The sequence below is a fragment of the Hyaena hyaena genome, unplaced genomic scaffold (assembly GCF_003009895.1).
Source record: "Hyaena hyaena isolate Hyena2069 unplaced genomic scaffold, ASM300989v1 scaffold_1107, whole genome shotgun sequence".
Lineage (NCBI taxonomy): Eukaryota > Metazoa > Chordata > Mammalia > Carnivora > Hyaenidae > Hyaena > Hyaena hyaena.
The window spans coordinates 434017-461909 of record NW_024081735.1 but is presented as its reverse complement, the minus strand read 5'-3'; the positions used below and the strand labels follow the sequence as shown (position 1 = coordinate 461909).

At 36.7% G+C, this 27893-nt stretch overlaps 2 protein-coding genes across 2 annotated transcripts in view; both read left to right on the top strand.

Annotated features, from left to right (window-relative positions):
• The first annotated feature begins 6702 nt into the window (after positions 1–6702).
• LOC120224082 (NKG2-A/NKG2-B type II integral membrane protein-like) lies at positions 6703–9865 on the top strand. Its single transcript, XM_039222315.1, has 5 exons — positions 6703–6895; positions 7170–7247; positions 7697–7750; positions 8251–8402; positions 9776–9865. Exons 1-5 carry the CDS (start codon positions 6709–6711, stop codon positions 9863–9865), a joined length of 561 nt encoding a protein of 186 aa, XP_039078246.1. The 5' UTR covers positions 6703–6708.
• Positions 9866–11486: 1621 nt separating this feature from the next.
• Positions 11487–27893, top strand: part of LOC120224081 (NKG2-A/NKG2-B type II integral membrane protein-like) — a gene marked incomplete at its 5' end in the record, with an annotated part of 48303 nt that continues 31896 nt past the window's right edge. Inside the window, 4 exons of the mRNA XM_039222314.1 lie at positions 11487–11557; positions 11814–11908; positions 12358–12411; positions 12912–13063. Of these exons, the coding sequence (XP_039078245.1) occupies positions 11487–11557; positions 11814–11908; positions 12358–12411; positions 12912–13063 (372 nt within the window). The remainder of the gene's footprint in view (positions 11558–11813; positions 11909–12357; positions 12412–12911; positions 13064–27893) is intronic.

Sequence of the window (27893 nt, the reverse complement as noted above, 5' to 3'; positions counted from 1 at the left end):
GCTGCTCTCAAGCACAACTAGTATCCTTATGATTGTTGCTTTAAAATCTGGATCAAGTGTATTACTTGTATCTGTTTTGATTAGATCCCTGGCCATGACCTTTTCTTGTTTTTTCTTTTGGGATGAATTCCTCCATCTTGGCATTTTCTCTAGGTCTTTTCTTCTGTGTGTTAGGAAAGCCTGTTATGTTTCTTTACTCCTGAGAGTTATGGCTTTCTAAAGAGGAGATCACACACTGTTCTGGGCCTGGCACTTCAGGAAGTGTCTCTGATATATGCTTTGTGCTCTCTGCTGCTGTTTTGGCTGCCTTTTCTCCCCCTCAGGTAAGTCCTCTGCAGAACTTCTCCTTGCCTGCAATGGGGAATGTTTCTATCGTGTCCAGCATGTGGCAAGTTTTAACTACATGTGTTCTGGTCAGCTTGTTAAAGGAGGCATGATACTATTTCCAATATATCTGAAGATTTTTGGAACTCTATTGTCAGTAGACATGGTGCATTGAGGTGGGAGTTCTGTGCTGGTCTTCTGGAAGAGGCGCCTGCTGTTCTGGTCCTCAGGCAAACTTGCCCAAGAAAAACAGCTCTTCCAGAGAGTTCAGGTGCAGGGTATGGTGTAAGTGGTTTATGCTGCCACTGTTGGAAATGTGCTGCTTACTGAAATTGTTTATGTTGAGGGGTATGGGAGCGGAATTGCACCCAGGGCCCCTTTGTCCCTGGAAATGTGATGCCACCTTTCTCAAATATGCTCCAGGAAGAGAGAAGTGTCTCTCTGAGTGCATCCCAAGGGATAACCCCCAGCTTATCTGCTCTCCTCCACAAGAGCACTACAACATTCACCAGGCTCCACCCCTGCCATGCTGCAGACTTCTAAGACTCCAGTCTTTGAGCTCTGTAGTTGTAAAAACTCACAAAAATCAGCCCCTCTTGTTTTCCCAGTCAATGACTTTAGGGAAGTGTTTTCTTTGTGCGATCTCCTGTGTGCTCCTCTCTCTCTCTCTCTCTTCTCTGTCTCTCTCTGGCCTTTTCCATGACCAGGGATCCCTCTCCCCCTTGGCTCCCGTGATCTGCTTCTCCACCAAGTCACTTTGCACTTTCTGCCCTCCATGAAGTGGCCTCTCTCTCCCTCTAGTTGTACAGATTGTTCTGTCAGTCCTCAGATTGATTTTTTGGTTATTCTGAGTGATTTGACATTTACGTGGCAGCATATAGTTGACTGAGGCTGGGCATGTTTGGATGTGGCTGCAGACAATAGATTCACCCCAGATTTTTTAAAATCTATTTTATTCTTAGAAGAGCGGACTGCCTGGTATATGATATTTTATAGCAGAAATTAGCAGCCAGCAGAAATGTGTTTCTTAATGCCTGTACTCCAAACTCATAACTATCACATTCCCACTCACATTACATTGTGAAAACAAGTCACATGACCAAACTAGTCATTGATTATCTGCACAGTACACTTTTTCAAAGTGCCATATGGAAGAAATGTAGATTCCCAGAAAGTTATTCTAATCTACCATAAGAGCCATAGGAATATTTTTCTCATTGTATTTCATGAGATAGACAAGCTTGTTTGGAAAAAAAAACTATTGGGAAATAGATGAAAACTTTAGTACCTTCTTAACCATCCATCTAGTTTTTTGCATCCTCCATGCCAAAAATTCTTATAAAGTAGTTTTGTATAATGGTAAATATCTTTATATAGATGCTTGCGCCAGGGTTATTGATCAATATAAATGAGGAATAAGCATTGTGGTATAAAGTGTGAGGACATCAGCAATTAAATCAGCTCATCTCAGTGTAATTTCCAGATGCCCACTCAGCCTGGTGACTCAGTTATGTTACTGCTCTGACTCAGTTTCCTCTCCTGTAAATTGTGATAGAAATAGGATCATATTCATAGAGTTACTTGATGATTATTTGAACAGTACCTCTTGGCACACAAGTATTCATTAGATCTCAGTCTTTTTGACTTAAGAACTTGATGTTTCTATGCTATCATCTATAACATGATGATCACAATTGTAGTCACTTCATAGGGCTGTTCTGAAGAATAAATAATATGATGCCCAAAGATCCTTACAATAAAGCCTAACCACATGACATTCTTGTTATATGTGATCTATTTCTCTTTCACTTTTCCAATATTTGAAAAAAGCTTATTTCCAAGAGAACTCAAGCTCTAAAACTATATTCTTCCTTTTACCCATCCACATCTCTATTGTTATAATATATTAGTTTGACCAGGCATCAGGAATGTAGTCTTACTTAACCACTGCATTCATAAACATGAAAGATATTTGCATTTTAAGAAAGGTTTTTGAGAAATTCAATACATTTAATATATGAACACTAAAGTGTAATTTTTTTTTCTGGAGATGTGTTCCATTTATATCAAGTTGCTATTACTATTCTTTCTCTTACTGATCAAGAACCCCAGTCTTCCCACTTAATGTGTTATTTGGACTTATATAAGCCTGACTCTTAGAATTGAAGAAATTTTGAAAGAATTATCAAGATTTGTCAAGATAGTTTGTTTGGTTTCTAGAGTTGAAGATCTTACATGGTACTAGGGGAAGAAGAGACTGAAATGCCCTTTTCCTTCCAAAGTTAGAGAATTCCACCCGCATTTATGCATCCCTTAATTGAGAATGTAGGAAAGTAAGAGGGAAACTACTTAATACAGTCTGATGTGGCGCAATTCCCAATTTTCTCTCAAAGTATTATTTTACATCTCTAAATAAGTGCATAAAAAGATGCCTGAACTTTCACAATTACTCATAAGAAGTCATGGGAATTATTTGGTAGAGTGAGCTACAGTTAGGGGATGCACCAAAAAACCACTGGATATGGAAATATATATATATAAAAATAAGAAAAATTGTAAATAATAGATACATATATATAAAGGCATGAGAAATTATAATTATCTGAGTGAACATGAAAGACAGTCTTCTATCAATTTCTTTGCAGTATGCATAACTATTCAAAGTAAAGTTTGCAGAAGTGTCTTCCAGCATTTACAGTGGGTTGGAAGGATGAGATAATTATCTATATATATATTTACATATTTCCATTATATAAAATAATAATACAGGTCTGCTAATAAGAAGTGAATTCAGAACAGAAAGAGTCATGGAGAAATCAGGGATATAAACATCCAAGTGACAATTTTCTCTGTCTAACCTTCTGAGAATATACATTAGGTATTGAACATAATGAGCTTGTTTTCTGGATCCCGGAGTTAAACAGTACCCATTTCAGTACTAAATTCAGAGGAAGATGGTGCCCTTTTAAAATTCACTGAGCAGAAAATGTATGCTTTGCAGGCACTCAGTCCCAAGGAGAATGCAGGAAGGACTGAGTTGTGTTTGCCCAAGCTCATGTAACAAATTTACTAACGAAAATTTTGTGTTCTAGTAAAAAAGAGTGTAACGTTGGAGATAACAGACATTAGCCCTAAAAAGTCTTGCTCTGCCCTCCATTTTATAATGCTCTTCCCATAATTATAAGCATTGGTTTTTGTGTGTCTCTTACTAATGAAACATTTAAAACTTTAGCTTGTGGGGGAGCCTGGGTGACTCAGTTAGTTAAGTGTCTAAATTTGGCTCAGGTCATGATCTCATAGTTTGTGAGTTTGAGCTCCATGTGGGGCTCTGTGCTGACAACTCAGAGCCTGGAGCCTGCTTTAGATTCTGTGTCTCTCCTTCTCTCTGCTCTTCCTATGATCATGCTTGTCTCTCTCTGTCTCTCAATGATAAATAAACATTAAAAAAAAATTTTTTTTTAAGCACTTTCTCGGGGCACCTGGGTGGCTCAGTTTGTTAAGCATCTGACTTCGGCTCAAGTAAAGATATTGCGATTGGTGGGTTCAAGCCCCACGTCTGTTTCCATGCTGACGGCTCAGAGCCTGGAGCCTGCTAGACATTCTGTGTCTCCCTCTCTCTACCTCCTCCTATTCTCGCCTTCTCAAAAATAAAAAAGCATTAAAAAAAATTTTTAGTACTTTCTATGTCCTTCTCCAATATTTTGAACTAAGTGAAATTTGTAAACATTTGTTATTTATCCCTTATATAGATTTAGGCTTTTTTCATTTACAACAAATACTCCTATTAAAATACAGACACCTAGTTATAATTGGAGAAGGAATAAATAGATAACATGAATAATTATTTAATATTCAAATCTCTAGTTCAGTGCTATTGTTCAATATTATTCAATATTTTAACGTTCTGACAGGCATTTGGTTTTTTTCCCAGCAAAAACTTAAAATTGTTTACAAATAATAAAAATAGAATGTAGCTAATTAAAAATTATGATAGAAAATTTATAAGATAAATTCAGAAATTGATGTCTTTACGACAGTTACAATAAAATTGAAAATGGAGTCAGTTTTCACTATTAGTGTCAAATATAATTAAATACCTGTCGACAGGATGATGATTTTAGAATATCTTTGGTATAAAAGAAATCACATAACAAGGGTATAAGAAAAAGTATGTAACATCAAGATGTAGCAAAATATTCTAAAAGTAAAATTTAATATCTAAGATGTTTTACATGAGGCATAAGTTGTCAGTGTTTGTGATTCAGATGGGAGCAAATTAACAGCCTGGGTGGTCACATCTCTGACCCCAATGTCTTGTGGAACATAGAATTTGTCAGAGGCATTTGCTTAGGGACAAACTAAATGACACACTGTAAGCTCAATGTCTCTACCTTCTCGAGGTGTGTGATGACATACAGTGTCTTCAAAATAGCCCAACGGTAAGAATTTCCTATTCAAATTTAAGTGACACATTGATGAGAAATCTACTTTTTCCACTATTGCCTCACTCTGAGCTCTCACAGGGCCGGCAGGCTGTGAAAACCACAGACATTACCTGCTTACGAGAGTAACCTGGTTCCGTCTGGAAGATGCGTGATTGTGTGGCCAACAGAAGGTATGTGTCACTCCTGCCCTGTCTCTCTACCAGCCACCCCAGGGAGTGGGAGATACAAATGCTGGTGGGATGCACTCGAGACAGAGCTAACATACAATCACATCACAGAGAACATTGGTATCTGCATTCCAACAATTCAGGGTAACAAACCAGAAGGACTATGCTATATGTTAGAGATCTTACAATATGCAAATTCTTAACTGTGGAGAAGTCATTAAGATCATATGCATATGCACAATTGGGTTTGTTAATCAACATAATTTCGAGTGAGATCACATGAGCATCGTGGCAAAGAACACTTAATTTGGATTTGTCATCAATTGCTGTCAATGATTTATTATGAATTATTTTATATTTGCCCAGCATTAAACATAGATTCTTAAAATGAATCATTATATCTTAAAGGACAAATATAATTTCTCATATATTTACTTTCATAAATGAGTGCAGTTTGATTTTTCATAAAATACATGAGGTACCTTCTGTAAGATGCCAAATTAAACTGAAGTGTAAAAAGACTTTTTATAAAATGGAACAAAACTTGGCCAAGAAAGTTATTCAATCCTGAAAGACACTCCTGTGTAATGAATTATGTTCCATGGTCTAAATGACATAAATCAGTCATGATAAATGGTTACTGTGTTAGAAATAATTAAACTAATATATTATTGAGACCTTGGAAGAGTCAGATTGAGTTTAAGTCCTTTATATGCTTTAATTTTACATATTTTAATTCCTCTTTTAGATTAGTAAACCGGATGATGACATGAAATAACTGTTTAAAGGTGGCACCTTGTACTTTGATGGCCGGAGTAATTCCAGAGTTCCCTGACTGCAAGCTCACTGACTGAAGTCTGATATTACATTGATGTGATTTATTAGCATCACTATACCACTACAGCTACCCTCAATGCCTTTGAAATCATAGATCTTTCTAGACGTTTATAACAACTGTGCTCTTCCATAGATGATCTACACTTTTATTTATCAACTTATGGTTTCATATCTTTGCCATCAAATCAGTTGTCACTTTCTGATGTTCATTAAGTCCTCTCTTAAAAATATGTCTTAATTTTGTTTTCTGTTTTCACTATTGTTTCTGCTTTGGGGAATGTTAGTGTGTCATGTAACATTTTGCAACATATAAAATATTTCTTCTGAAATTTAAAGATGCTCTGACTTCCACAGATGTTCAAAATAAAATATCACTTTGATAGCACTGGGCTACCTTTAGTAAAGCAGTCTAAAATCACAAATAAAAGTCTTTTGCAACAGGAAATTCCTATAACTGCTAAAAATACTGTTCTTCAATCTTAGGGCACTTAAGTTTTAACCAATAATGGATTTTAACATTGTCAAAAAAATTGGTGCAACACTTTTGGTTTCTAATATAGCATTTTAATTTTCATCTGGTTAGTTTGATAGTGTGGAAGTATGTCTGTGGAATCTGACCTTACATTCATGAAGACACTATCATTCATGAATTCCTTTCTTCTTCACCAATTTCTTCCTTTATGTGTTTTCCAACCAATGCTATTGTGCTATTATTGTAAAAACCACTTACTCTCTCATTAAACACTTATTTCAAGTCCTATGGAAGTTAGTACCAGAGTTGACATTGTTCAACTGCAAACGAGTGTGTCCCTCACCCCGCACTCCACCCAGTGTTGCTGTACGAGCAATCTTGTCAGCACATGACATACACTGTTTATCAAGCCCTTCAGTGCGGGTTCAGACAGCACGGTGCCTGACACTACTCAGCTGCACACATGAGTAACCAAGCAGTTACTTATGCAGAACTCCATCACGCTAAGGGCTCCAAAAGACAGCAAGGGAAACCTAAGGACACTAAAAGCTCCATTTCCTCACTTGAGGAGGACATAGCCTATGCAGAATTAAATCTTCAAAGGGCTTCTCAGGATCCTCAAGGGAACGGCAAGGACTATCATTGCAAAGGTAAAACATGTACTACAGACAGGTATGTCTGTTCTAGGATGGGCAGTTGGGGTGCAGGGGTGTAGGGAAAGAGTAGGAAATGATCTCACATATTTTCCCTTTGTGAGGACCAGAGCTGGAGGTAGAATATGGTGTTGCAATGGAATGCATTGGTGTATTCTGAGAGATCACAATGGCCGTGATGGGTTTGAGGTGCAAGTTATCATATGTGATTCTCTGTGCATCGTTTCTGCGTGTTTTCATTTCTCTTCCTACTATTCACCATCATGTCCAGAGAAGTTCGTTGCTGGGATCCTGGGAATCATCTGCCTCATCTTGATGTCCACCTTGGTCACAATAGCTGTTATTCACTGTAAGAAAGTGTTTGAATGACTCAAAGGGAATTTTTCATGTTAATGATACTTGACGTATTGTATAACATTTTAAATTTCAGTTTCTCATTTTAATGCATGTATGCTCTAAATGTGGAATAGTAATTCTGAATTCATCTAAAGCAGAAATAGCAGAATAATTCCAGGGAGTATTAAATATACATTCAGATTTCATAACTCAAAGGCAAGTTATGCAAGAGACTTTATGGAGAAAGGTGAATTAATTCTTGAGATTGCTTAAACCCAGTATTGTTAAGAGATGGTGAGGTTTGGTTCTTTAGTCTTTTGAATTCTTTGCCCTCTCATGTTCATTACTTTATTAAATTTTTCTGGTAAAATAGTACACCCAATTTTAATCTAAGAAACTCAAATTATTACGATTTATTTTATTTAATATTATGTTTTTTTGGGGACTGCTTCTCTGTTCTAGCTACTGAAGGACCAGAGCAGAACAAAACGTCCCTGGAAACAACGCTCCAGAAAGGTACATCACTCGCAAATTCTGATATTAGTTTAGTGTCGATTTTATCTCCATGTTAAACTAGGCAGAGATGATAATAGATTCTTTTGGGAAAAGTGAGTTAGAAAATCACTTAATGAACTTTCAGAAATAATGGTTAAAGAGAGTATTACTTCTTAGGCAACAATAGGAAGAAATACTCATTTAAAGTCGCCCTGCCCGTTGTTAACAATTACCTCATATTTCCTCCTCCTGTAACACGATAACAGATAAATCATTTTATACGTGGTTTTCTTCAGTGACTCTCTGCACATGTAGAGTTGGACATTTCTGTGGATGTTTTATATGTGCACATAAATTAGGGGATGAAAGCCTAACTCTTCTTATAGTGTGTGTGTGTTGTTTTATTTTGACCAGCTTGTGAGCCTATATGAACATGTTATGGACACATGTGTACAAGTATGTAAAGTTTTATTTTTTAGTATTCAAAGCTTTTGGGATAATGTCTCATAATCTCTCTCCAGCGTGTCACTGTTGTCACTGCCTGAGAGAGTGGTTTACGTATTCCAACAGCTGCTATTACTTTAGCCCTGAGAAAAAGTCATGGAATGAGAGTTGGACGTCCTGTGCGTCTAAGAATTCTAGCCTGCTCTACTCTGATGATGAAGAGGACATGGTAAGTTTCCAAATGTTTCCAGATTGTATTAAAAGCTTGTCAGTTAATGGGGCGCCTGGGTGGCTCAGCCAATTAAGCTTCTGACTTGGGCTCAGAGCATGATCTCAAGGTTCATGAATTCAAGTCTCATGTCGGGCTCTGTGTTGGTAGCTCAGAGCTGGAAGCCTGCTTCAGATTCTGGGTCTCCCTCTCTTTCTGCTTCTCCTCTGCTCATCCTCTCTCTTCATCTCTTAAAAAGAAATAAACGTAAAAAAATAATTTAAAAAGCTTGTCATTAATACTATACTTGTAGAGTTCATTTATAGTTTTATATGTATTGGTAGTTTATTTTAAATGCTTTAATATTCCATGGTTTGACTCTATGACACATTGTTTATATTTTTATACCTTTAATGACATTTGATAATTTCCAGATCCTGCTTATCTTAGAAAGCTGTGATTATAAAAATGTTCTTTTGCCTGAAATAAGCTTTACATTTAATTTTAAGCACACCAAGGAAACTAGAATATGATTATGCAATTTGATTAAGAAATAGAATCACACAATTAGAAATTAATCATGACACAGAAGTTTAGAGCCTTTATCAGACCTGCTTATTTTCATTTTATGAAATATCTCTGCTTATTTGGGGGCTTTAGACGAATGGAATCATTCTGTGAGCATTTTTATGTGTGTCTCCCTTGTGTCTCAGATGCTGTTTGTAATCATCCATATTAACACATTTGTCTATAGTTTGTGAATTTTCACTGCTGTCATATAGGAATGTGACATTTTAAAAACCGTCCTCAGAAATTCAGTTCCTTTTCAATGCATGGGTATTATGAATAATGTTTTTATGAAAAGTCTTTCTACATCTTCTTCCATATATCATATTTATAATCATTTATTATCCATAAACACATATGACATAGTGTACTTATGGAATATAGATAATACGGTTTTCATAATGAAATAATAATGTATGAATAGAACATAATTGTATTTATGTATAATTGTGCTACACTTTCCTGTAAGCATTAGCATGAAATTGCAGTCATAGATAGGTATATATTTCAATATATTAAATTATCCCTACAGTTTTCTATTGTATTGTATAAATATACATTGTACCAAATAGTCCTTTGATCCAAACGTCGGGAGTCTCCGTAAAATCAATTGATAAGTCCTGGTGGTTATAAACAGTACCATTTTGGGGCTGTAATTCTTAAAGGTGTGCTCCTTTGTGGGAACAAGAAGTCTTGGGGTCAGTCTCTTCCCATTTCTCCAGGATGATGTCCTCTTTTCATTTTGTCGAAGTCTCTGTCATATTTGAGACGTGAGCACTTTTTGAGCTTAAGATGCAAATACCTGTGACATGCATTTTTATTCTCAGATTGAAGTCGATCAGAATTGTGATGTTACCATGCGCCTATTTAGAGTCTTGTGTGTAACCATGATTATGATGGACCTATTGCAGAAGTGATCTCAAGTTCATGAATATAGTTTCCTATAGTATTTTCCTATATTATTTTACCATTTTCTGTATTTCTTTATTTTTTAACTTTTAATTATGCTTTATGACCCTACTAGAACTTTTTTTTTTGATGTTCTATTTCTGATCTTGTGAGATAAAAATGAAGGTTATATTTCCTACACATTACTTCATTGATGGACCATCACGCATAGTACAATAGGTCTTTATATTTGTACATGTATGCTCAAATGTCCTTTATATAAATAATTTAGATACTATATATCTTTACACAGATAAGTATATACTCATAGATCACAGTCTACACAGTTACCACAACCCACAGCAGCTTGAGTAATATGTAGAGACTTACTTGCCTTTATAGTCCCTCACCATGTCTCATTTGTACTATAAGAGTCCTAAATATTTCTCTACTTACATCAAGAATCACATGGATGAAAAAATTCTTATTTATTTTGAAAAAGAGAGAGAGCAAGCAGGGGAGGTGCAGAGGGAAGGAAACACAGAGCTTCAGAAGTCGGCTCTCCACTGGTCAACACAGAGCCTGATACAGGGCTAAAATCCACAAAGTGTGAGATCATGACCTGAGCCAAAATGAAGAGTTGGACTCTTAACCAACTGAGCCACCCAGCACCCCAAACCTTTTTTTTTTTACTGCATCCCTCTTAATGAATATAAAGTGATAACTCCTCAAAATTTTGATTTGTTTTTTCGTATTCATTAACGATATTGAGCATCTTTTCATAGGAGTTTTTATTATTTATATTCTCTTTGGAAATATGTCTTTAATTTCTTGGATCTTTTTTTCATTGTGTTTTTGGTGTTTGTTGTTGTCGGTACTAACTTGTAGATTAATTTAGTACTAACTTGTACATATATTTTAGATATGAATCCCTGTTTGATATATGATATGCAAGTGTTTTTCTCTGCTCTGTCTTTTCATGGTTGTACATGCCCTTTAGGCTCAGAAAAGTTTTAGGTTGAGATAGCCCATTTATCTACCATGGACTTTTCCTTTGTGGTCCGATTTTGGTGGCTTACCCAAGAAATCATTGCCAAATATAATGATGTTTATTTCCTCCGCCCCCAATTTTTCTTTGAGGAACTGTATAGTCTTACATCTTACATTTATGGGTTTAGTCCATTTTGAGTGAATTTGAGTATATGGTGTAGATGTAAAGATCCAACTTCCTTCTTTTCCATGCGAGTCCTCAGTTTCCCAACATCCTTTGTAAAAGATGCTGTCTTTCCCTAGTGAATGGTCCTGGCACCATGATTAGAATGAAGATACATGGGTTTGTTTCCATGGGGGATTTAGGGCTTCATCTTGCTGATTGTATCCCGTCCAGTGTGAACTTGTACAGGGCAGAGATATGGAGTCTGTGGTACATAAGGTGGCCTAAAGCTGACAGAGGTCAAGATATTTCACCCATCCCTGATTTTCACACAGACGTAAGTCACTTCGTAATCCACTCTGTTCCCTCAGGATTACCTCTTGGTCTGTATTTGCAAGTTTCTTTGGACATTTCATGATGATGCCATGAGTTGTAGATTTGTTTGTGCTCATTCTAGGAGTAGTCTGCTAAGTCTCCGGTGTCTATAAATATTTTTAAATGATATTANAAATCTTCAAAGGGCTTCTCAGGATCCTCAAGGGAACGGCAAGGACTATCATTGCAAAGGTAAAACATGTACTACAGACAGGTATGTCTGTTCTAGGATGGGCAGTTGGGGTGCAGGGGTGTAGGGAAAGAGTAGGAAATGATCTCACATATTTTCCCTTTGTGAGGACCAGAGCTGGAGGTAGAATATGGTGTTGCAATGGAATGCATTGGTGTATTCTGAGAGATCACAATGGCCGTGATGGGTTTGAGGTGCAAGTTATCATATGTGATTCTCTGTGCATCGTTTCTGCGTGTTTTCATTTCTCTTCCTACTATTCACCATCATGTCCAGAGAAGTTCGTTGCTGGGATCCTGGGAATCATCTGCCTCATCTTGATGTCCACCTTGGTCACAATAGCTGTTATTCACTGTAAGAAAGTGTTTGAATGACTCAAAGGGAATTTTTCATGTTAATGATACTTGACGTATTGTATAACATTTTAAATTTCAGTTTCTCATTTTAATGCATGTATGCTCTAAATGTGGAATAGTAATTCTGAATTCATCTAAAGCAGAAATAGCAGAATAATTCCAGGGAGTATTAAATATACATTCAGATTTCATAACTCAAAGGCAAGTTATGCAAGAGACTTTATGGAGAAAGGTGAATTAATTCTTGAGATTGCTTAAACCCAGTATTGTTAAGAGATGGTGAGGTTTGGTTCTTTAGTCTTTTGAATTCTTTGCCCTCTCATGTTCATTACTTTATTAAATTTTTCTGGTAAAATAGTACACCCAATTTTAATCTAAGAAACTCAAATTATTACGATTTATTTTATTTAATATTATGTTTTTTTGGGGACTGCTTCTCTGTTCTAGCTACTGAAGGACCAGAGCAGAACAAAACGTCCCTGGAAACAACGCTCCAGAAAGGTACATCACTCGCAAATTCTGATATTAGTTTAGTGTCGATTTTATCTCCATGTTAAACTAGGCAGAGATGATAATAGATTCTTTTGGGAAAAGTGAGTTAGAAAATCACTTAATGAACTTTCAGAAATAATGGTTAAAGAGAGTATTACTTCTTAGGCAACAATAGGAAGAAATACTCATTTAAAGTCGCCCTGCCCGTTGTTAACAATTACCTCATATTTCCTCCTCCTGTAACACGATAACAGATAAATCATTTTATACGTGGTTTTCTTCAGTGACTCTCTGCACATGTAGAGTTGGACATTTCTGTGGATGTTTTATATGTGCACATAAATTAGGGGATGAAAGCCTAACTCTTCTTATAGTGTGTGTGTGTTGTTTTATTTTGACCAGCTTGTGAGCCTATATGAACATGTTATGGACACATGTGTACAAGTATGTAAAGTTTTATTTTTTAGTATTCAAAGCTTTTGGGATAATGTCTCATAATCTCTCTCCAGCGTGTCACTGTTGTCACTGCCTGAGAGAGTGGTTTACGTATTCCAACAGCTGCTATTACTTTAGCCCTGAGAAAAAGTCATGGAATGAGAGTTGGACGTCCTGTGCGTCTAAGAATTCTAGCCTGCTCTACTCTGATGATGAAGAGGACATGGTAAGTTTCCAAATGTTTCCAGATTGTATTAAAAGCTTGTCAGTTAATGGGGCGCCTGGGTGGCTCAGCCAATTAAGCTTCTGACTTGGGCTCAGAGCATGATCTCAAGGTTCATGAATTCAAGTCTCATGTCGGGCTCTGTGTTGGTAGCTCAGAGCTGGAAGCCTGCTTCAGATTCTGGGTCTCCCTCTCTTTCTGCTTCTCCTCTGCTCATCCTCTCTCTTCATCTCTTAAAAAGAAATAAACGTAAAAAAATAATTTAAAAAGCTTGTCATTAATACTATACTTGTAGAGTTCATTTATAGTTTTATATGTATTGGTAGTTTATTTTAAATGCTTTAATATTCCATGGTTTGACTCTATGACACATTGTTTATATTTTTATACCTTTAATGACATTTGATAATTTCCAGATCCTGCTTATCTTAGAAAGCTGTGATTATAAAAATGTTCTTTTGCCTGAAATAAGCTTTACATTTAATTTTAAGCACACCAAGGAAACTAGAATATGATTATGCAATTTGATTAAGAAATAGAATCACACAATTAGAAATTAATCATGACACAGAAGTTTAGAGCCTTTATCAGACCTGCTTATTTTCATTTTATGAAATATCTCTGCTTATTTGGGGGCTTTAGACGAATGGAATCATTCTGTGAGCATTTTTATGTGTGTCTCCCTTGTGTCTCAGATGCTGTTTGTAATCATCCATATTAACACATTTGTCTATAGTTTGTGAATTTTCACTGCTGTCATATAGGAATGTGACATTTTAAAAACCGTCCTCAGAAATTCAGTTCCTTTTCAATGCATGGGTATTATGAATAATGTTTTTATGAAAAGTCTTTCTACATCTTCTTCCATATATCATATTTATAATCATTTATTATCCATAAACACATATGACATAGTGTACTTATGGAATATAGATAATACGGTTTTCATAATGAAATAATAATGTATGAATAGAACATAATTGTATTTATGTATAATTGTGCTACACTTTCCTGTAAGCATTAGCATGAAATTGCAGTCATAGATAGGTATATATTTCAATATATTAAATTATCCCTACAGTTTTCTATTGTATTGTATAAATATACATTGTACCAAATAGTCCTTTGATCCAAACGTCGGGAGTCTCCGTAAAATCAATTGATAAGTCCTGGTGGTTATAAACAGTACCATTTTGGGGCTGTAATTCTTAAAGGTGTGCTCCTTTGTGGGAACAAGAAGTCTTGGGGTCAGTCTCTTCCCATTTCTCCAGGATGATGTCCTCTTTTCATTTTGTCGAAGTCTCTGTCATATTTGAGACGTGAGCACTTTTTGAGCTTAAGATGCAAATACCTGTGACATGCATTTTTATTCTCAGATTGAAGTCGATCAGAATTGTGATGTTACCATGCGCCTATTTAGAGTCTTGTGTGTAACCATGATTATGATGGACCTATTGCAGAAGTGATCTCAAGTTCATGAATATAGTTTCCTATAGTATTTTCCTATATTATTTTACCATTTTCTGTATTTCTTTATTTTTTAACTTTTAATTATGCTTTATGACCCTACTAGAACTTTTTTTTTTGATGTTCTATTTCTGATCTTGTGAGATAAAAATGAAGGTTATATTTCCTACACATTACTTCATTGATGGACCATCACGCATAGTACAATAGGTCTTTATATTTGTACATGTATGCTCAAATGTCCTTTATATAAATAATTTAGATACTATATATCTTTACACAGATAAGTATATACTCATAGATCACAGTCTACACAGTTACCACAACCCACAGCAGCTTGAGTAATATGTAGAGACTTACTTGCCTTTATAGTCCCTCACCATGTCTCATTTGTACTATAAGAGTCCTAAATATTTCTCTACTTACATCAAGAATCACATGGATGAAAAAATTCTTATTTATTTTGAAAAAGAGAGAGAGCAAGCAGGGGAGGTGCAGAGGGAAGGAAACACAGAGCTTCAGAAGTCGGCTCTCCACTGGTCAACACAGAGCCTGATACAGGGCTAAAATCCACAAAGTGTGAGATCATGACCTGAGCCAAAATGAAGAGTTGGACTCTTAACCAACTGAGCCACCCAGCACCCCAAACCTTTTTTTTTTTACTGCATCCCTCTTAATGAATATAAAGTGATAACTCCTCAAAATTTTGATTTGTTTTTTCGTATTCATTAACGATATTGAGCATCTTTTCATAGGAGTTTTTATTATTTATATTCTCTTTGGAAATATGTCTTTAATTTCTTGGATCTTTTTTTCATTGTGTTTTTGGTGTTTGTTGTTGTCGGTACTAACTTGTAGATTAATTTAGTACTAACTTGTACATATATTTTAGATATGAATCCCTGTTTGATATATGATATGCAAGTGTTTTTCTCTGCTCTGTCTTTTCATGGTTGTACATGCCCTTTAGGCTCAGAAAAGTTTTAGGTTGAGATAGCCCATTTATCTACCATGGACTTTTCCTTTGTGGTCCGATTTTGGTGGCTTACCCAAGAAATCATTGCCAAATATAATGATGTTTATTTCCTCCGCCCCCAATTTTTCTTTGAGGAACTGTATAGTCTTACATCTTACATTTATGGGTTTAGTCCATTTTGAGTGAATTTGAGTATATGGTGTAGATGTAAAGATCCAACTTCCTTCTTTTCCATGCGAGTCCTCAGTTTCCCAACATCCTTTGTAAAAGATGCTGTCTTTCCCTAGTGAATGGTCCTGGCACCATGATTAGAATGAAGATACATGGGTTTGTTTCCATGGGGGATTTAGGGCTTCATCTTGCTGATTGTATCCCGTCCAGTGTGAACTTGTACAGGGCAGAGATACGGAGTCTGTGGTACATAAGGGAGAGTAAAGCTGATGGAGGTGGAAGATATTTCACCCATCCCTGATTTTCACACTGACTTATGTCACTTCGTAATCCACTCTGTTCCCTCAAGAGTACTTCTTGGTCTGTGTTTGCGAGTTTCCTTGGACATTTCATGATGATGCCATGAGATATAGATATGTACATGCTCATTCTAAGAGCAGCCTGCTAAGTCTCCAGCATCTATAAATATTTTTAAATGATACTAGTAAGTTGTTCATTTATTGCGCCTTAAGATTGTTGTTCTGTTTTTTTCTGCCTCTTTTGTTCTTCTCATATTCTACTTAGACCTACACTGGCTTTCCTAATAGTGTTTTGAAAGTCTCTGAATTCTGTAAATTTTTCTCTTTTTTCTCTCTCATCTTCTGGTGTAAATAAAATTTGTTACTCCTTAACTTTCATCAGTTCTTTTCGACCACATCCCAAATTTTCTGTAGAGAAAATTTAATGAAGTTTTCATTTCGGGTATGTATTTATGCACTTAGGTTCTCTGTGGTTTATTCATTTAGTTGGATTCCTCTATTGACATTTCTTGACTTGCTATATTGCTGCCCTCACATGTTCATGTAATTATTTCAATTAAGCTTTCTTTATTGTTTACATATATTTCTAAATACGACTATTAAAGCCTTTTTTTTCTAATATGTGCAGCAACTTATCCCAGTAGAAGTTTCTACTGATCTCTGCTTTCCCTTCATTGGAAGACATTCTCTAATTGTTCTTCATATTTTTTAACCTTTTAAGTAGACACGTTTTAACATGTAACTGACGAAACATGCATTCTATTTCATTTCTCCTAAATTTACATTTTTTTTTTTTTGCTTAAGCTTTTTGGCAGAATCTTCTCCACTAAAATCTGTCTGCTGATAGTTTTGTTCAGTTTTTCCAATTCTTATTGCCTATTTTTAATGACCTGTGATTTTGTACATTTGATGTTAATTAATAGAGTTTGGGGTATAGAGTTTGGGGTTTTGTTGTTGTTGTTGCTGTTTTTAGAAAGGATGTGTTCAAATCCTGCAGGTCAGTAAGGCTTCCACTGTGTGCAGTGTGACCTCTGTGTCTATGTGTGTGAGTGTAGAAGGGGACTGCTCATAACTTTCCCATCAGCTCTCAGATCCCCTGGGCTTGGACTTTCTCCTGGGTGCATCTTGGTCTTCTCTCCATGTGCACAGAGTTTTTTCCATCAGCTAAGAGTGCGTGGAGAGCTCATGTCAACTCTTTCCTTAGAGTCTCACAGCCAGTATATTTCCATTATGTTTATGGGACACAGTACTTGACACAAACACCGTCTCCTCTGACCAGTGAAAGTTTGGGTTTTCTTCATCATTATTGAGCGCAAGCAGCACTTGGAGCTGAAGACACAAGGGGTACTCGCCCCCAGTTCCCCTGCTGATCAAGTCTCCCCTGTGGCACCAGCACCACTGCTCTTGGCAGCTTCTCCCAATTGTAACAGCTGCCATCTTCTTGGTCACTAAACAGGAGGGACGCATGGGAACATCCTAGGCGAGAAGATTACAAATGTACTTCTTAGTTGAATCTCCATGAAGTTTTCCAATGTAAATATTTCTTCAGTTATTAACCTTTGACCCATGATCTAAAGTCTGAAATTGTTTTCATTGTCTGTTCTCTTCACTTAGTCCTACTAAGATATTTTTATACTTAAGTGTCCAGTGTGTAACATTATATTTAGTTGAAGGTCTCTATAAGGTAAGAAAGAATTAACTTTCTTTGGTCCTACAAATTCAAATGAGTATGATCTCTTTTTTTGACTTCTAATAAAATTTATTTTCTCATAGTTTTTGTTGAAATTAATCTCTGAAAAGCCATGGATTAGAGTCTCCCAGAAAAGAGATAAAAGTTCACCGGTGCAGACACAAGACTTAACATGGTCTTCCAATGTGTAAGTTTCCTGACAACTTGTGATTTTGTGCCTCACAAGAATTAACCTTAGAAAGAAAAACAGCAATGTGAACAATCAGAAACAAAGAGTTGTTGAAGTTCTTCCATAGAAGAATGTTATGGGAAATATTCAGATTTAGATATATAACTATTGGTCAAATGAGTGGTTTAGTCAACAAAATAGTATGGTATCTATTGTTAAGATTAGTAACACAGAATTCTCTCTATTTCAGGTTGTCAGTATCTTCAGAGAGTGACAAGAATTGTCCTTGTTACGATTTTTATTTTAAAACCTTTAGTTTTGCACGCTGCTCTGTATTAAGGCCATATGTTTGGAAGCACCCAGCATTTTAGTTCCCGCATGTTGGCATATTGCTATTTCACCATTTATAAACAATACACCTCACATTACTTCAAGAGCCAAACAATTATTTCTCTGAATATTTTTATTTTTTATTTATTTTATTTTTTTAATGTTTTATTTATTTCTAGGAGAGAGAGAGAGAGACAGCGTGAACAGGGGAGGGTCAGAGAGAGAGGGAGTCACAGACTGAAACAGGCTCCAGGCTCTGAGCTGGCAGTCAGCACAGAGCCCGACGCGGGCCCGAACCCACGAATCGCGAGATCATGACCTAAGCGAAAGTTGGACGCTTAACCGACTAAGCCACCCAGGCGCCCCTGAATATTTTTAAAATATGGTTTTTAGTTTTATGTTCCCAACAAATTAAGAGGAAGGCACCGAGATTTCCTCAGTTGCCCCTGTGGCACATATGCACGACCTCTCCTGTTATCAACGTCACTCACTAGAATGATTCGTTTGTTACCACAGATGAATCCGCATCAATGCTTATATATCCCTTAGAGTCCAGAGTCCCTGAAGCTTCACCTTTGGTGTTTTAGAACTGTTCTCAAATTTAATTATATTAATGAAAAAATATTATCTCAAGTATGTATCATTTATTTCTTAAGCTTTTGGTATTTAGTAAAATAAATAGTATGTTAGATATGATAATATTGTTGTAAAATTCTCAGTAAAGTGAATAATTCTATTTATATTTCCAAGTTAGTTTGATTTGTCCTAATCCTGAAAAGGCTTCAAATGAAGATTGAATGATCTAGGGTGACAAGGGTATGAATCAGAATGGCGTCAGGAAACAGAAACAAAGGGATATTTGAGGTAAACAATTATTATCTACTTGTAAGGGAAATCTTTCTAAGAGAAAAGGCTACTAAGATGAAGCAACTTACACAGAATGTCTTAGAAGTAAAGGAGCAATCCCTGGGAAGCCAGGCCTACACGCTGAAAATAGGATTTAGAAGTCATTGAAGACTGTGTGGGGGACATACAGCCTCATGGAACACATGCTCCCTGGATTGGCCTGGGGCAGAGCAGCTCCACACTCCGCAGGCTGAACTTGGTGAAGATGGATCTCAGGCCGTGACTGGCAGGCAGGAAGGAACTCCTTGTCAGATGATTAGGAGACAAGACCAGAAGGCAGGAAACTGACAGATTGTCTACAAGAACTTGCCGGAGGACGGATACTCAGGACTTCCTGCAAGCCTGCAACTGGCAACCAAGCCATAGCAGCCAGAGGAGAGAAAACACCATAAAACCAGAATGAAGAGCCCTTTGGGCTGCACTGTCTCTCCATTGTCTTTTACAGACAAAAGTCAACTTCGGGGGAGATGACAAGGGAGAAAATTGATAGACTCTTGCACCGATCTCTGAGAACAAGGCACTGAGGGGGATTGGAGATGAGATACTAAATTGTCAACCACCCCTCAGAGTTATCATGGAACAAACACAAGCTGCTGTGTGAGAGCCATTCAGATCGGCCCCACTTGCTCACAGAATGCAACCAAAGTGTACTCTCTGAATCTGTCTTAGTGCAGCGCTATCAAAGAATACACTCATTTTGAGGTAGACATTGGTTTCTAATTGGATAATAACCAGTGACCTTTGATACTTTTTCTTATATGTTGTTTTCCTCACCTTGGTGAAGATATTTTGGAAGAGATTTAGTTTTTGGTGTTTTTTTAAAAAATGTTCACGTACTCACTTCTGTCACTCTTTACAATCATGCTAGAAAGTACTTTGAGGCAAAAACTAAAGTGTTAAATAATAAAAAAATTAAAATGGACAGATATTTGTATGAGTCAAGCAGTTAGTTATTGCCAGAATTCAAGGGAAACTTGAGTAATTTGATAATGATCTAGAGATATTTTTACCCTAATTCAATTATAAGAGGGAGAGAGATTCAACTCAATTATTACTTGCAAAAGAAATTCATATTTTACTTACTTTTATATCTGTGAATATAGACCTATTCTTTATATTCCCTGTACATAATCCTTATGCGCTTCTAGAAAAATTATATGAATATTCAAAATGAATATAAATGTTAATGGTAGCTGTAACTAATTACTAAAGTTGTGTTTATACAACCCAAGAATGCATGACATTGAAAACTAAGCATTCATTTTTCATTCACTAGTTTGTGGCTTGACTATACTAGGGTTCATCAAAGCTGGGCATGCATGGACTTGACTCCAGACTACACACAGATTCAGCTCAGATCTCTTTATATATTTCATTCATTCTTAGAAGAATGGGCTACCTGATATATGATATCTTTTATTGAAGAGGTAGCAAATAGCAGAAATGTGTTTCTTAGTGCCTGGTCTCTGAACTCCTAAGCAATCACATTCCCACTCACATTATACTGTGAAAACAAGTCCCATGGCCAAACTTATCATTTGTTGTCTGTAACATAGACACTTCTCAAAGTGGTCAGATGGAAGAAATGTAGATTCACTGAAAATAACCTAATCTACCGTTATAGCCATAGGATTGTTTTTTATTATATTGTATGAGATAAGCTTGTAAAAGACAATTATTGGGAAATAGATTAAACCTTTAGTCCTCTTTTAACTTCTCATTTGGTTTTTTTCGTCTTCTGTGCCAAAAATCTTTGTAAAGCAGTTTTGTATAGTGACTATATGATGGTATAGATGCTTTCACTATGGTCTTTGATCAATTTACAATTAAGGTATAAGAGGAACTGAATAAAGTCTAAGTACATTCGCAGTGAAACTAGTCACTTCACAAAATTTCTAAGTGCACACTCAGCCCTGGGACACAGTTACATACTGCTCTGGTTCGGTTTCCTCTGCTGGAAAATATGATAGAAAAAGTATCTTATTCATGGTCACTTGAAGATTATTTGAACAGTACAGGTGTTTCCTAGATCTCAGTGGTTGTGGCTGAAGAACTTGATGCTTTTGTGCCATCACCTGTGACATGATGATCTTACATGTCACAACTTCATAGGGCTGTTCTGAGGAATAAATAATAATAAATAATAGAATGCCTAAAGTTGCTTAAAGTAAAGCCCAAACACATGAAGGTTTTGCTGTCTGTGGTCTCTTCATATTTTGCTTTTCCTGTTAATCAGTAAAGGCCATTTTCCAATAAAACCAAAGCTCTATAAACGTCTTCTTCCTTTCACCCAATGAAGTAGCCAGGCATCAGAAATCTAATCTGACAACCACTTTAATCATATACATGAAAAAATTTGCATTTAAAAAATGAGAAATTTGATACACATCATGTATGGACTAAGGTAATTTTTTCTGTAGATGTATTTCCTATTTTGAAATCAAGATGCAATTCATGTTCCTTCCCTTATTGGCCAAGAACCCCAGTTTCCTCACAAGGTGTGACGCTTGGATACATGTAAAGGATGTCTCTTGGAAGTGAAGAATTTGAAGAGGATTGTTAAGCTGTGACAAGACAGCCTGTTTAATGCCTAGATTTGGGGATCTTCCAGGGTCCATGGTGAAAAGGGACCAAAATGCCCTTTTCCTTCCAATGTGGAGTATTCCACCCTCGTAAATGCATCTCTTACCATAAAGAATGGAGAAAAGTAAGAGATGCTGCTAAATACATTCTGATGTAGACACCTCCCAATTTTCTCCCAAGTACATATTACACTTCTAAATACATACATAAAGAGGTGCCTAAATTATTATCTATACCCAGGAGAAGCCATGAGAATTATTTATGAGCTCGTGTTAGGGTATCTACCAAAAACACTGGAGATACATAAATACGGAACATTATTAGAAAGCTGCTCATCAAGAATAAATTCAGAATAGAAAGAGACATAGAGAAGTCAGGGATATAAAGATCAAATTGGTAATGTTCTCTGTGTCCACCTTTGTGAGAATATACATAGGTATTGAACATAATGAACTTGTAATTTGGATCCCAGAATTAAATTGTACCCATTTAGTAATAGATTTAGATGAAGATGGTGCCCGTTTAAAACCTATTGTTGTTGGAACAGAGTAGAAAATGTATTCTTTGCAGGCAGGCATTGCCAAGGAGAATGCAGGAAGGACTGAGCTGTGCTTATATCTATAATCTCTTGTACCAAATGTACTAATCTGAAAATTTTGCTTTCTGGTAATTAATGGGTGTATAGTTGGAGATAAAAATATAGGGGCATCCGGGTGGCTCAGTCAATTTAGTGTCTGACTCTTGATTTGGACTCATTGTATTATCTCACGGATCATGATATTGAGAGCCCCACATAGGCTCCGTACTGACAGCACAGAGCCTGCTTCGGATTCTCTCTCTCACTTTCTCTCTCTCTCTTTTCCTTTCTCTCTCTCCCTTTCTCTCTCTGCCGCTCCCCACACACAAATAAATTTATTTTAAAAATATAATCCATGAAAACAAATTCGCTTTGCCATCATATTTCATAGATATTTTCACAATTTTTAACTTTGAATTCATCCATCTCTCTTAGGTTACTTGTTTGGCCATTATTAGAAATTGTTACGTATATATCTTTATATCCTGAAGCATAAATTCTAACTACCAGAATTATTTTGAGTAATTTTGAGTGTGTTTTCTTTTATACTGCTAGGCATAGATTTCACTAGAGTTAAATGCCAAAAATGGGTACAGGACATTTAAAATTATTTAATTAAAAACATAAATGTGTATACATACATGACTAATAGATACAAGTATGTCCAACTTCAGAAGACGTCAGTGAATTTTACATTATTTGGCATCATTAATGAATGCTTTGTGATAACCCTACTTTGACAAAGAAAGAAACAGTCAGTCAAAATGAGGAGCTAGAGGAATAGGTTCCAAATGAAAGAATAAGGTAAAATCTCAGCAAAAGATCAAAACAACATGGAGATAAGCAATCTACTTAATAAGCAGTTCTTAGTAATGATCATAAACATGCTCACCAAACCCAAGAGAAGGGTAGATGCACACAGTGAGAACTTCAACAAAGAAATGGAAAATATAAAAAAGAACTAATCAGACCTGAAGAGTACAATGATGGAAATTTAAGGATACACTAAATGAAATGATAACAGATTAGGTGATGCAGAAAAGATCAACTACCTGCAATACAAGGTTGTAGAAATCATGCAAGCAGAACAACAACAACAAAAACTTAGTACTATTTTATTTCATTTCTATTTTTTTCTTTAGAAAGAAAAAGCCCTTGTGAACAGGGAGAGGGGCAGGGGAGAGAGAGAGAATCTGAAACCAATTCCATGCTCAGTGTAGAGCCAGAGGTGAGGCTCCATCCCTTGACACTGGGATTATGACGAATTCAGGAGTTAGCATCTCAACTGACTGAGCTACACAGGTGCCCCAAATCTACAAAGTTATTAAAGAAGAGTTAATCCCTCTTCATCTTATTTTAGTCGCAAAACTGAAGACAATGGAAAGTTTCCAAATTCATTCCAAATGGACAGTATTACCCTGAAATCATAACCAAACAAGGACACAAAATGCACACACACGCGCACACACGCACACACGCACATACACATACACCCCACATTAGGCCAACATCCCTGATCAGCATGCAACAATCCCCACCCAAATATTAGAAAACTGAATTTCACATACAATAAAAGGATCATACACCTTGATTACATGGGTTTATTCCACTTATGCAAGGATGATTCAACACCTGTAAATCCGTCAACCTGACATCACATTAGCTCGCTTTTAGTGATCAGAGTCATGTGGTAGTCTCAATAGATGCAGAGAAAGCACTTGACAAAATTCAACATCCATTTATAATAAAAACTGCATAGAAAGTGTGTAGACGCAAGTGTCCCTCCATGTAATAAGTTACATATATTACAAGCTCACAACTCACATCATTCTCAACAGTGAAAGCCAGAACCTTTTCCTTTCAGATCAGGATTAATGCAAGGAAGTCCCCACTTACCACTTTCATTCAACACAGTGCTGGAGGTCCTGGCCAATAAATCTGAAAAGAAAAGGGGAAAAAAAAGACATGCAAGGTGATAAAAAAAAAAAAAAAACTGTCACTGTTTTCAGATGTCATGATTCTCTAGATAGAAAAATCTAGACTCCACTAAAAAACTACTAAATGAATTACTAATAACTGTAATCAGTTAGGTTGCAGGATACCAAATTAATATGCAGAAATGGACTGCATTTCTATACACTAGTAAAAAATTAATGGAAAGAAAATTAAGATAACAATCTCATTTATAACTGAATTTATAAGAAGTCATTCACTTATAATGGAAAACCTATAAAGGTCACTGCACATTTCTCAACAGAATTTTGGGGAGTCAGAAGGGAGTGGCCTGATATATTCGAAGTGCTGAATGAGAAACATCTGCAGCCATAGAAACTACCCAGTAAGGCTACCATTCAGTATAGGAGGTGAAATAAAGGCTCATTAAGAGAAACAAAACTAAAGGATTTTGTGACCACTCAACAAACCTGAAAGTAATTTAAGGAGTTTTTTTTTTTTTTCAGAGGGAAAGACAAAAGGTGCCAAAACAAGAAAAAATGGTAGAAAATCTCCAGAAACAATGACAAAACAGGTAATAAAATGGTAGTAAATATACATCTATGGATAATTACTTTGGATGTAAAAGACAAAACTCTCCAGTTCAAAGACATAGGGTGTCAGAGTGAATCAATATCAAGACCATGTATATACTGCCCCCAAAGAGACTCATTTTAGACTTTAAGACACCTGCAGATTGAAAGTGAAAGTGTTGAGAGACTTTTATCAAGCAAATGGACGTCCAAAGAAATCAGGAGTGGCAATATGTATAGCAATCAATCTAGCCTTTAAAACCAAAGCATGGAGGCTTTTTTTATTATTGTCATTTTTAGAGACAGAGAAAGGACACGAGCAGGGGAGGGGGACAGAAGGAGAGACAGAATCTTAAGTAGATATCATGCTCAGTGCAGAGCCCTATGTTCATCTCAATCTCACGACCCTAGGTTCATGACCCGAGGCCAAATCCCAAGTTGGTTGCTCAACTGACTGAGCCACCCAGGTGTTCGACAAAGCATTCGTTTGGAAAAGAACAAAACTGGAAGTGACATATTCTTAGATCTGAAACTATACTACAAAGCTGTAGTAATCAAAGCAGTATGAGACAATGATAGACACATAGATCAAAGGAATGGGATAGAAAGCCCAGAAAGAAACCTGTGTTTACATGGTCAACTAATAAATGACAAAAAAAAAAAAAAAAAAAAAAGCTCAAAGACAGACGGTGGGGAAAAGAAAACCTTCAGTAAATGGTGGTTGAAAAAATGGAAATCTATATGCTAAAGAATAAAAGTGGACCACGTTGTTATACTATACACAAACATGAACCTAAAATGAATTAAAGACCTAAATGTAAGGCCAGAAACCATAAATCTCCTAATAGAAAGCATAGGCTATAAACTTTGAAAATAGTCTTAACTTTGCTCTGTTGGGTGTGTCTCCTTAAGTGAAGGACAATAAAATGAAAAATAAACAGCACATCAAACTACAAAGGTTTGCCAATCCATGGAACCATCCACAAAACAAAGGAGCAGCCTCCTGAATGGGAGATGATATTTGTAAATGATATATCCAACAAAGGGTGGGTAGATATACAAATTACATGAAGAATTCCTATAACTCAACATCAAAGGAACACAAAGAAGTGATGAAAAACGGACCGAGAGCCTGAATAGATTTGCTGAAAGAAGATATACCGAAGACCAACAGACACATGAAAAGATATTTAACATCACTAACAAGAGGGAAAAAAGCAAATCAAAACATTATGAGATATCAACTCACACGAGTTGAATCAAAAAGAGAAGAAATAACAAAAATTGACAAGGATGTGCTGAAAAAGGGAAACTTGTGCACTCTTGGTGGGAGTTTAACTTGTGCGGTCACTATGGATAACAGTCTGGAGATTCCTCAACAAGTTAAAAATAGAAATACCATAATATCCATAAATCATTTCCAGGGTATCTATTGGAAAAAAATGAAACATAAACTTGAAGAGATGTATGCACCCTGTGTTTATTGCAGCTTTACTTACAATAGCCGAGTGATAGGAATAATCCATGTGCCCATCTACTATTGCGGTCTGAAAATATGCACGGTATGATCTCGATGTTTGTGTACTTTCTTTTGGGGTGAAGCCCTTTGTTTTCTCATTTTGAAGGAATAAAAATATTAATAATAAAAAAATTAAAATTAAGAAATTGAAGGAAAACAAAAATCAAGTAAAGGAAGCTAGATCCTAGGTATGTTTCAATCTGCCTGTGGAAAAAAGTCTGATAGAATAGGGAAGAGAGAAATAGGAAAGGAAAAAGTGTGAGAAAAAATTTTAAAAACCATATTATAAAAGGGAATTAAAAATTAAGAACATGAAATGGAATAGAAATTTAAAACAAAAAGTAAGTTAAAAATAAAATATGAATTTTTCTGTACCCAAGAAAAAGAAAGTAAGGAAAAGAAAAAGAAAACAATGTATGCAAAATCAGAAGCAATGAAAATAAGCAAATAAACGAACCAACAGAATGAAACCCAAATGAAGTCACACTCTGTTTCCCCCAGTACTGAAAATATGAAGCTTTCTACAGTTCACACACTAAGCAAGTGGAGTGGCTTGTGCTGGTCTTCTGGGGCGTGTGCTTAGGGGGCCCAGTTGGGCGGGGATTGGTGTAAGGGCTCCATTCTCCACTAGGTGGCGCCGCTGAGGTTTCTGGGTTGGATCAGCATGACACACGCAAGTGCGGGAGGGCTGGAAGTGGCTTCACCCAGTTTCCTAGTATTTGGCCCAGGGCCCTGCACTCCCACTGCCCCACTATCAAGCACCCCTCCTTTGTTGCCGGCCTCCATCCACTCTGCGCCTCTACCCTGTCCACGTCTAAGCTGTCCGCCTTCCAGGCAGCACCTCTCTTCTCCAGAATTTTACCTCAGCTGGCGTTGTGTTTCGGAACCCCACACTTCAGAGACCCCCTTGCTTGTATCTGCACTGACTTTCTGTGGGGGGGTGTTCCTGAGCAATGGCCAGGTGCCGGCTTGCCTCGGAAGACGTTCATGGGGTGCCCAGTGGCACAGGTTAAGAGACTACGGGAAACCCTAACACACAGCTGGTGCCAGGTTTTGGCCGCACTCTGGCCCCTTTGTCCCAGTACCAGCGAACGTGGCTGCTCCCAATGCCCCACATCCTCGCCCCTTCTCTTCCGCTCTCTGTCTTCTTTCTCTCCGTGAAAATGGCTCCCTACCCTTTTCAGCTTTTCTCGCCTCCGTTCACCTGTCTGCACTGCCTGCCTGCCGAGTTGTGTGCCTCAAGTCATGCAGACTGTTGTGTTTCTCCTCACATCAATTTCCTAGGTGTTCCAAACGGTCCAGTGCTGATCTAGCTGCGTTTCAGGGATGAGACAAACTCAGGGTCTCCATGATGTTCTACCACCGTAACTCTTACCCCCATGAGGTAATTTTTAAACGTGATCCTTTGGAAGTTTGAGAGCCAGGAATAATTACAGAGTTCACTGACTGCAGAGCTCATTAAAAGAAGTAGGAACTTACATTTATGTGCTTTATAGCTTTCCTATACAACTAAAGCAATTCTCACTGCCTTTGAAATCATAAACCTTTCTAGAAGTTTGCACCAACAATGTTCTTCCATAAATAATTTACAATTTTTTATCATTTTGTGGATTTATGGTTT

What these genes read in the sequence shown, in the direction of transcription:
- LOC120224082 (XM_039222315.1), top strand. Translation starts at nt 6,709, where the DNA reads ATGAGTAACCAAGCAGTTACTTATGCAGAACTCCATCACGCTAAGGGC. An exon ending in CACAATAGCTGTTATTCACT is followed by an intron (nt 7,248 to 7,696) that starts GTAAGAAAGTGT and finishes TCTCTGTTCTAG; the next exon opens with CTACTGAAGGACCAGAGCAG. An exon ending in GGAAACAACGCTCCAGAAAG is followed by an intron (nt 7,751 to 8,250) that starts GTACATCACTCG and finishes ATCTCTCTCCAG; the next exon opens with CGTGTCACTGTTGTCACTGC.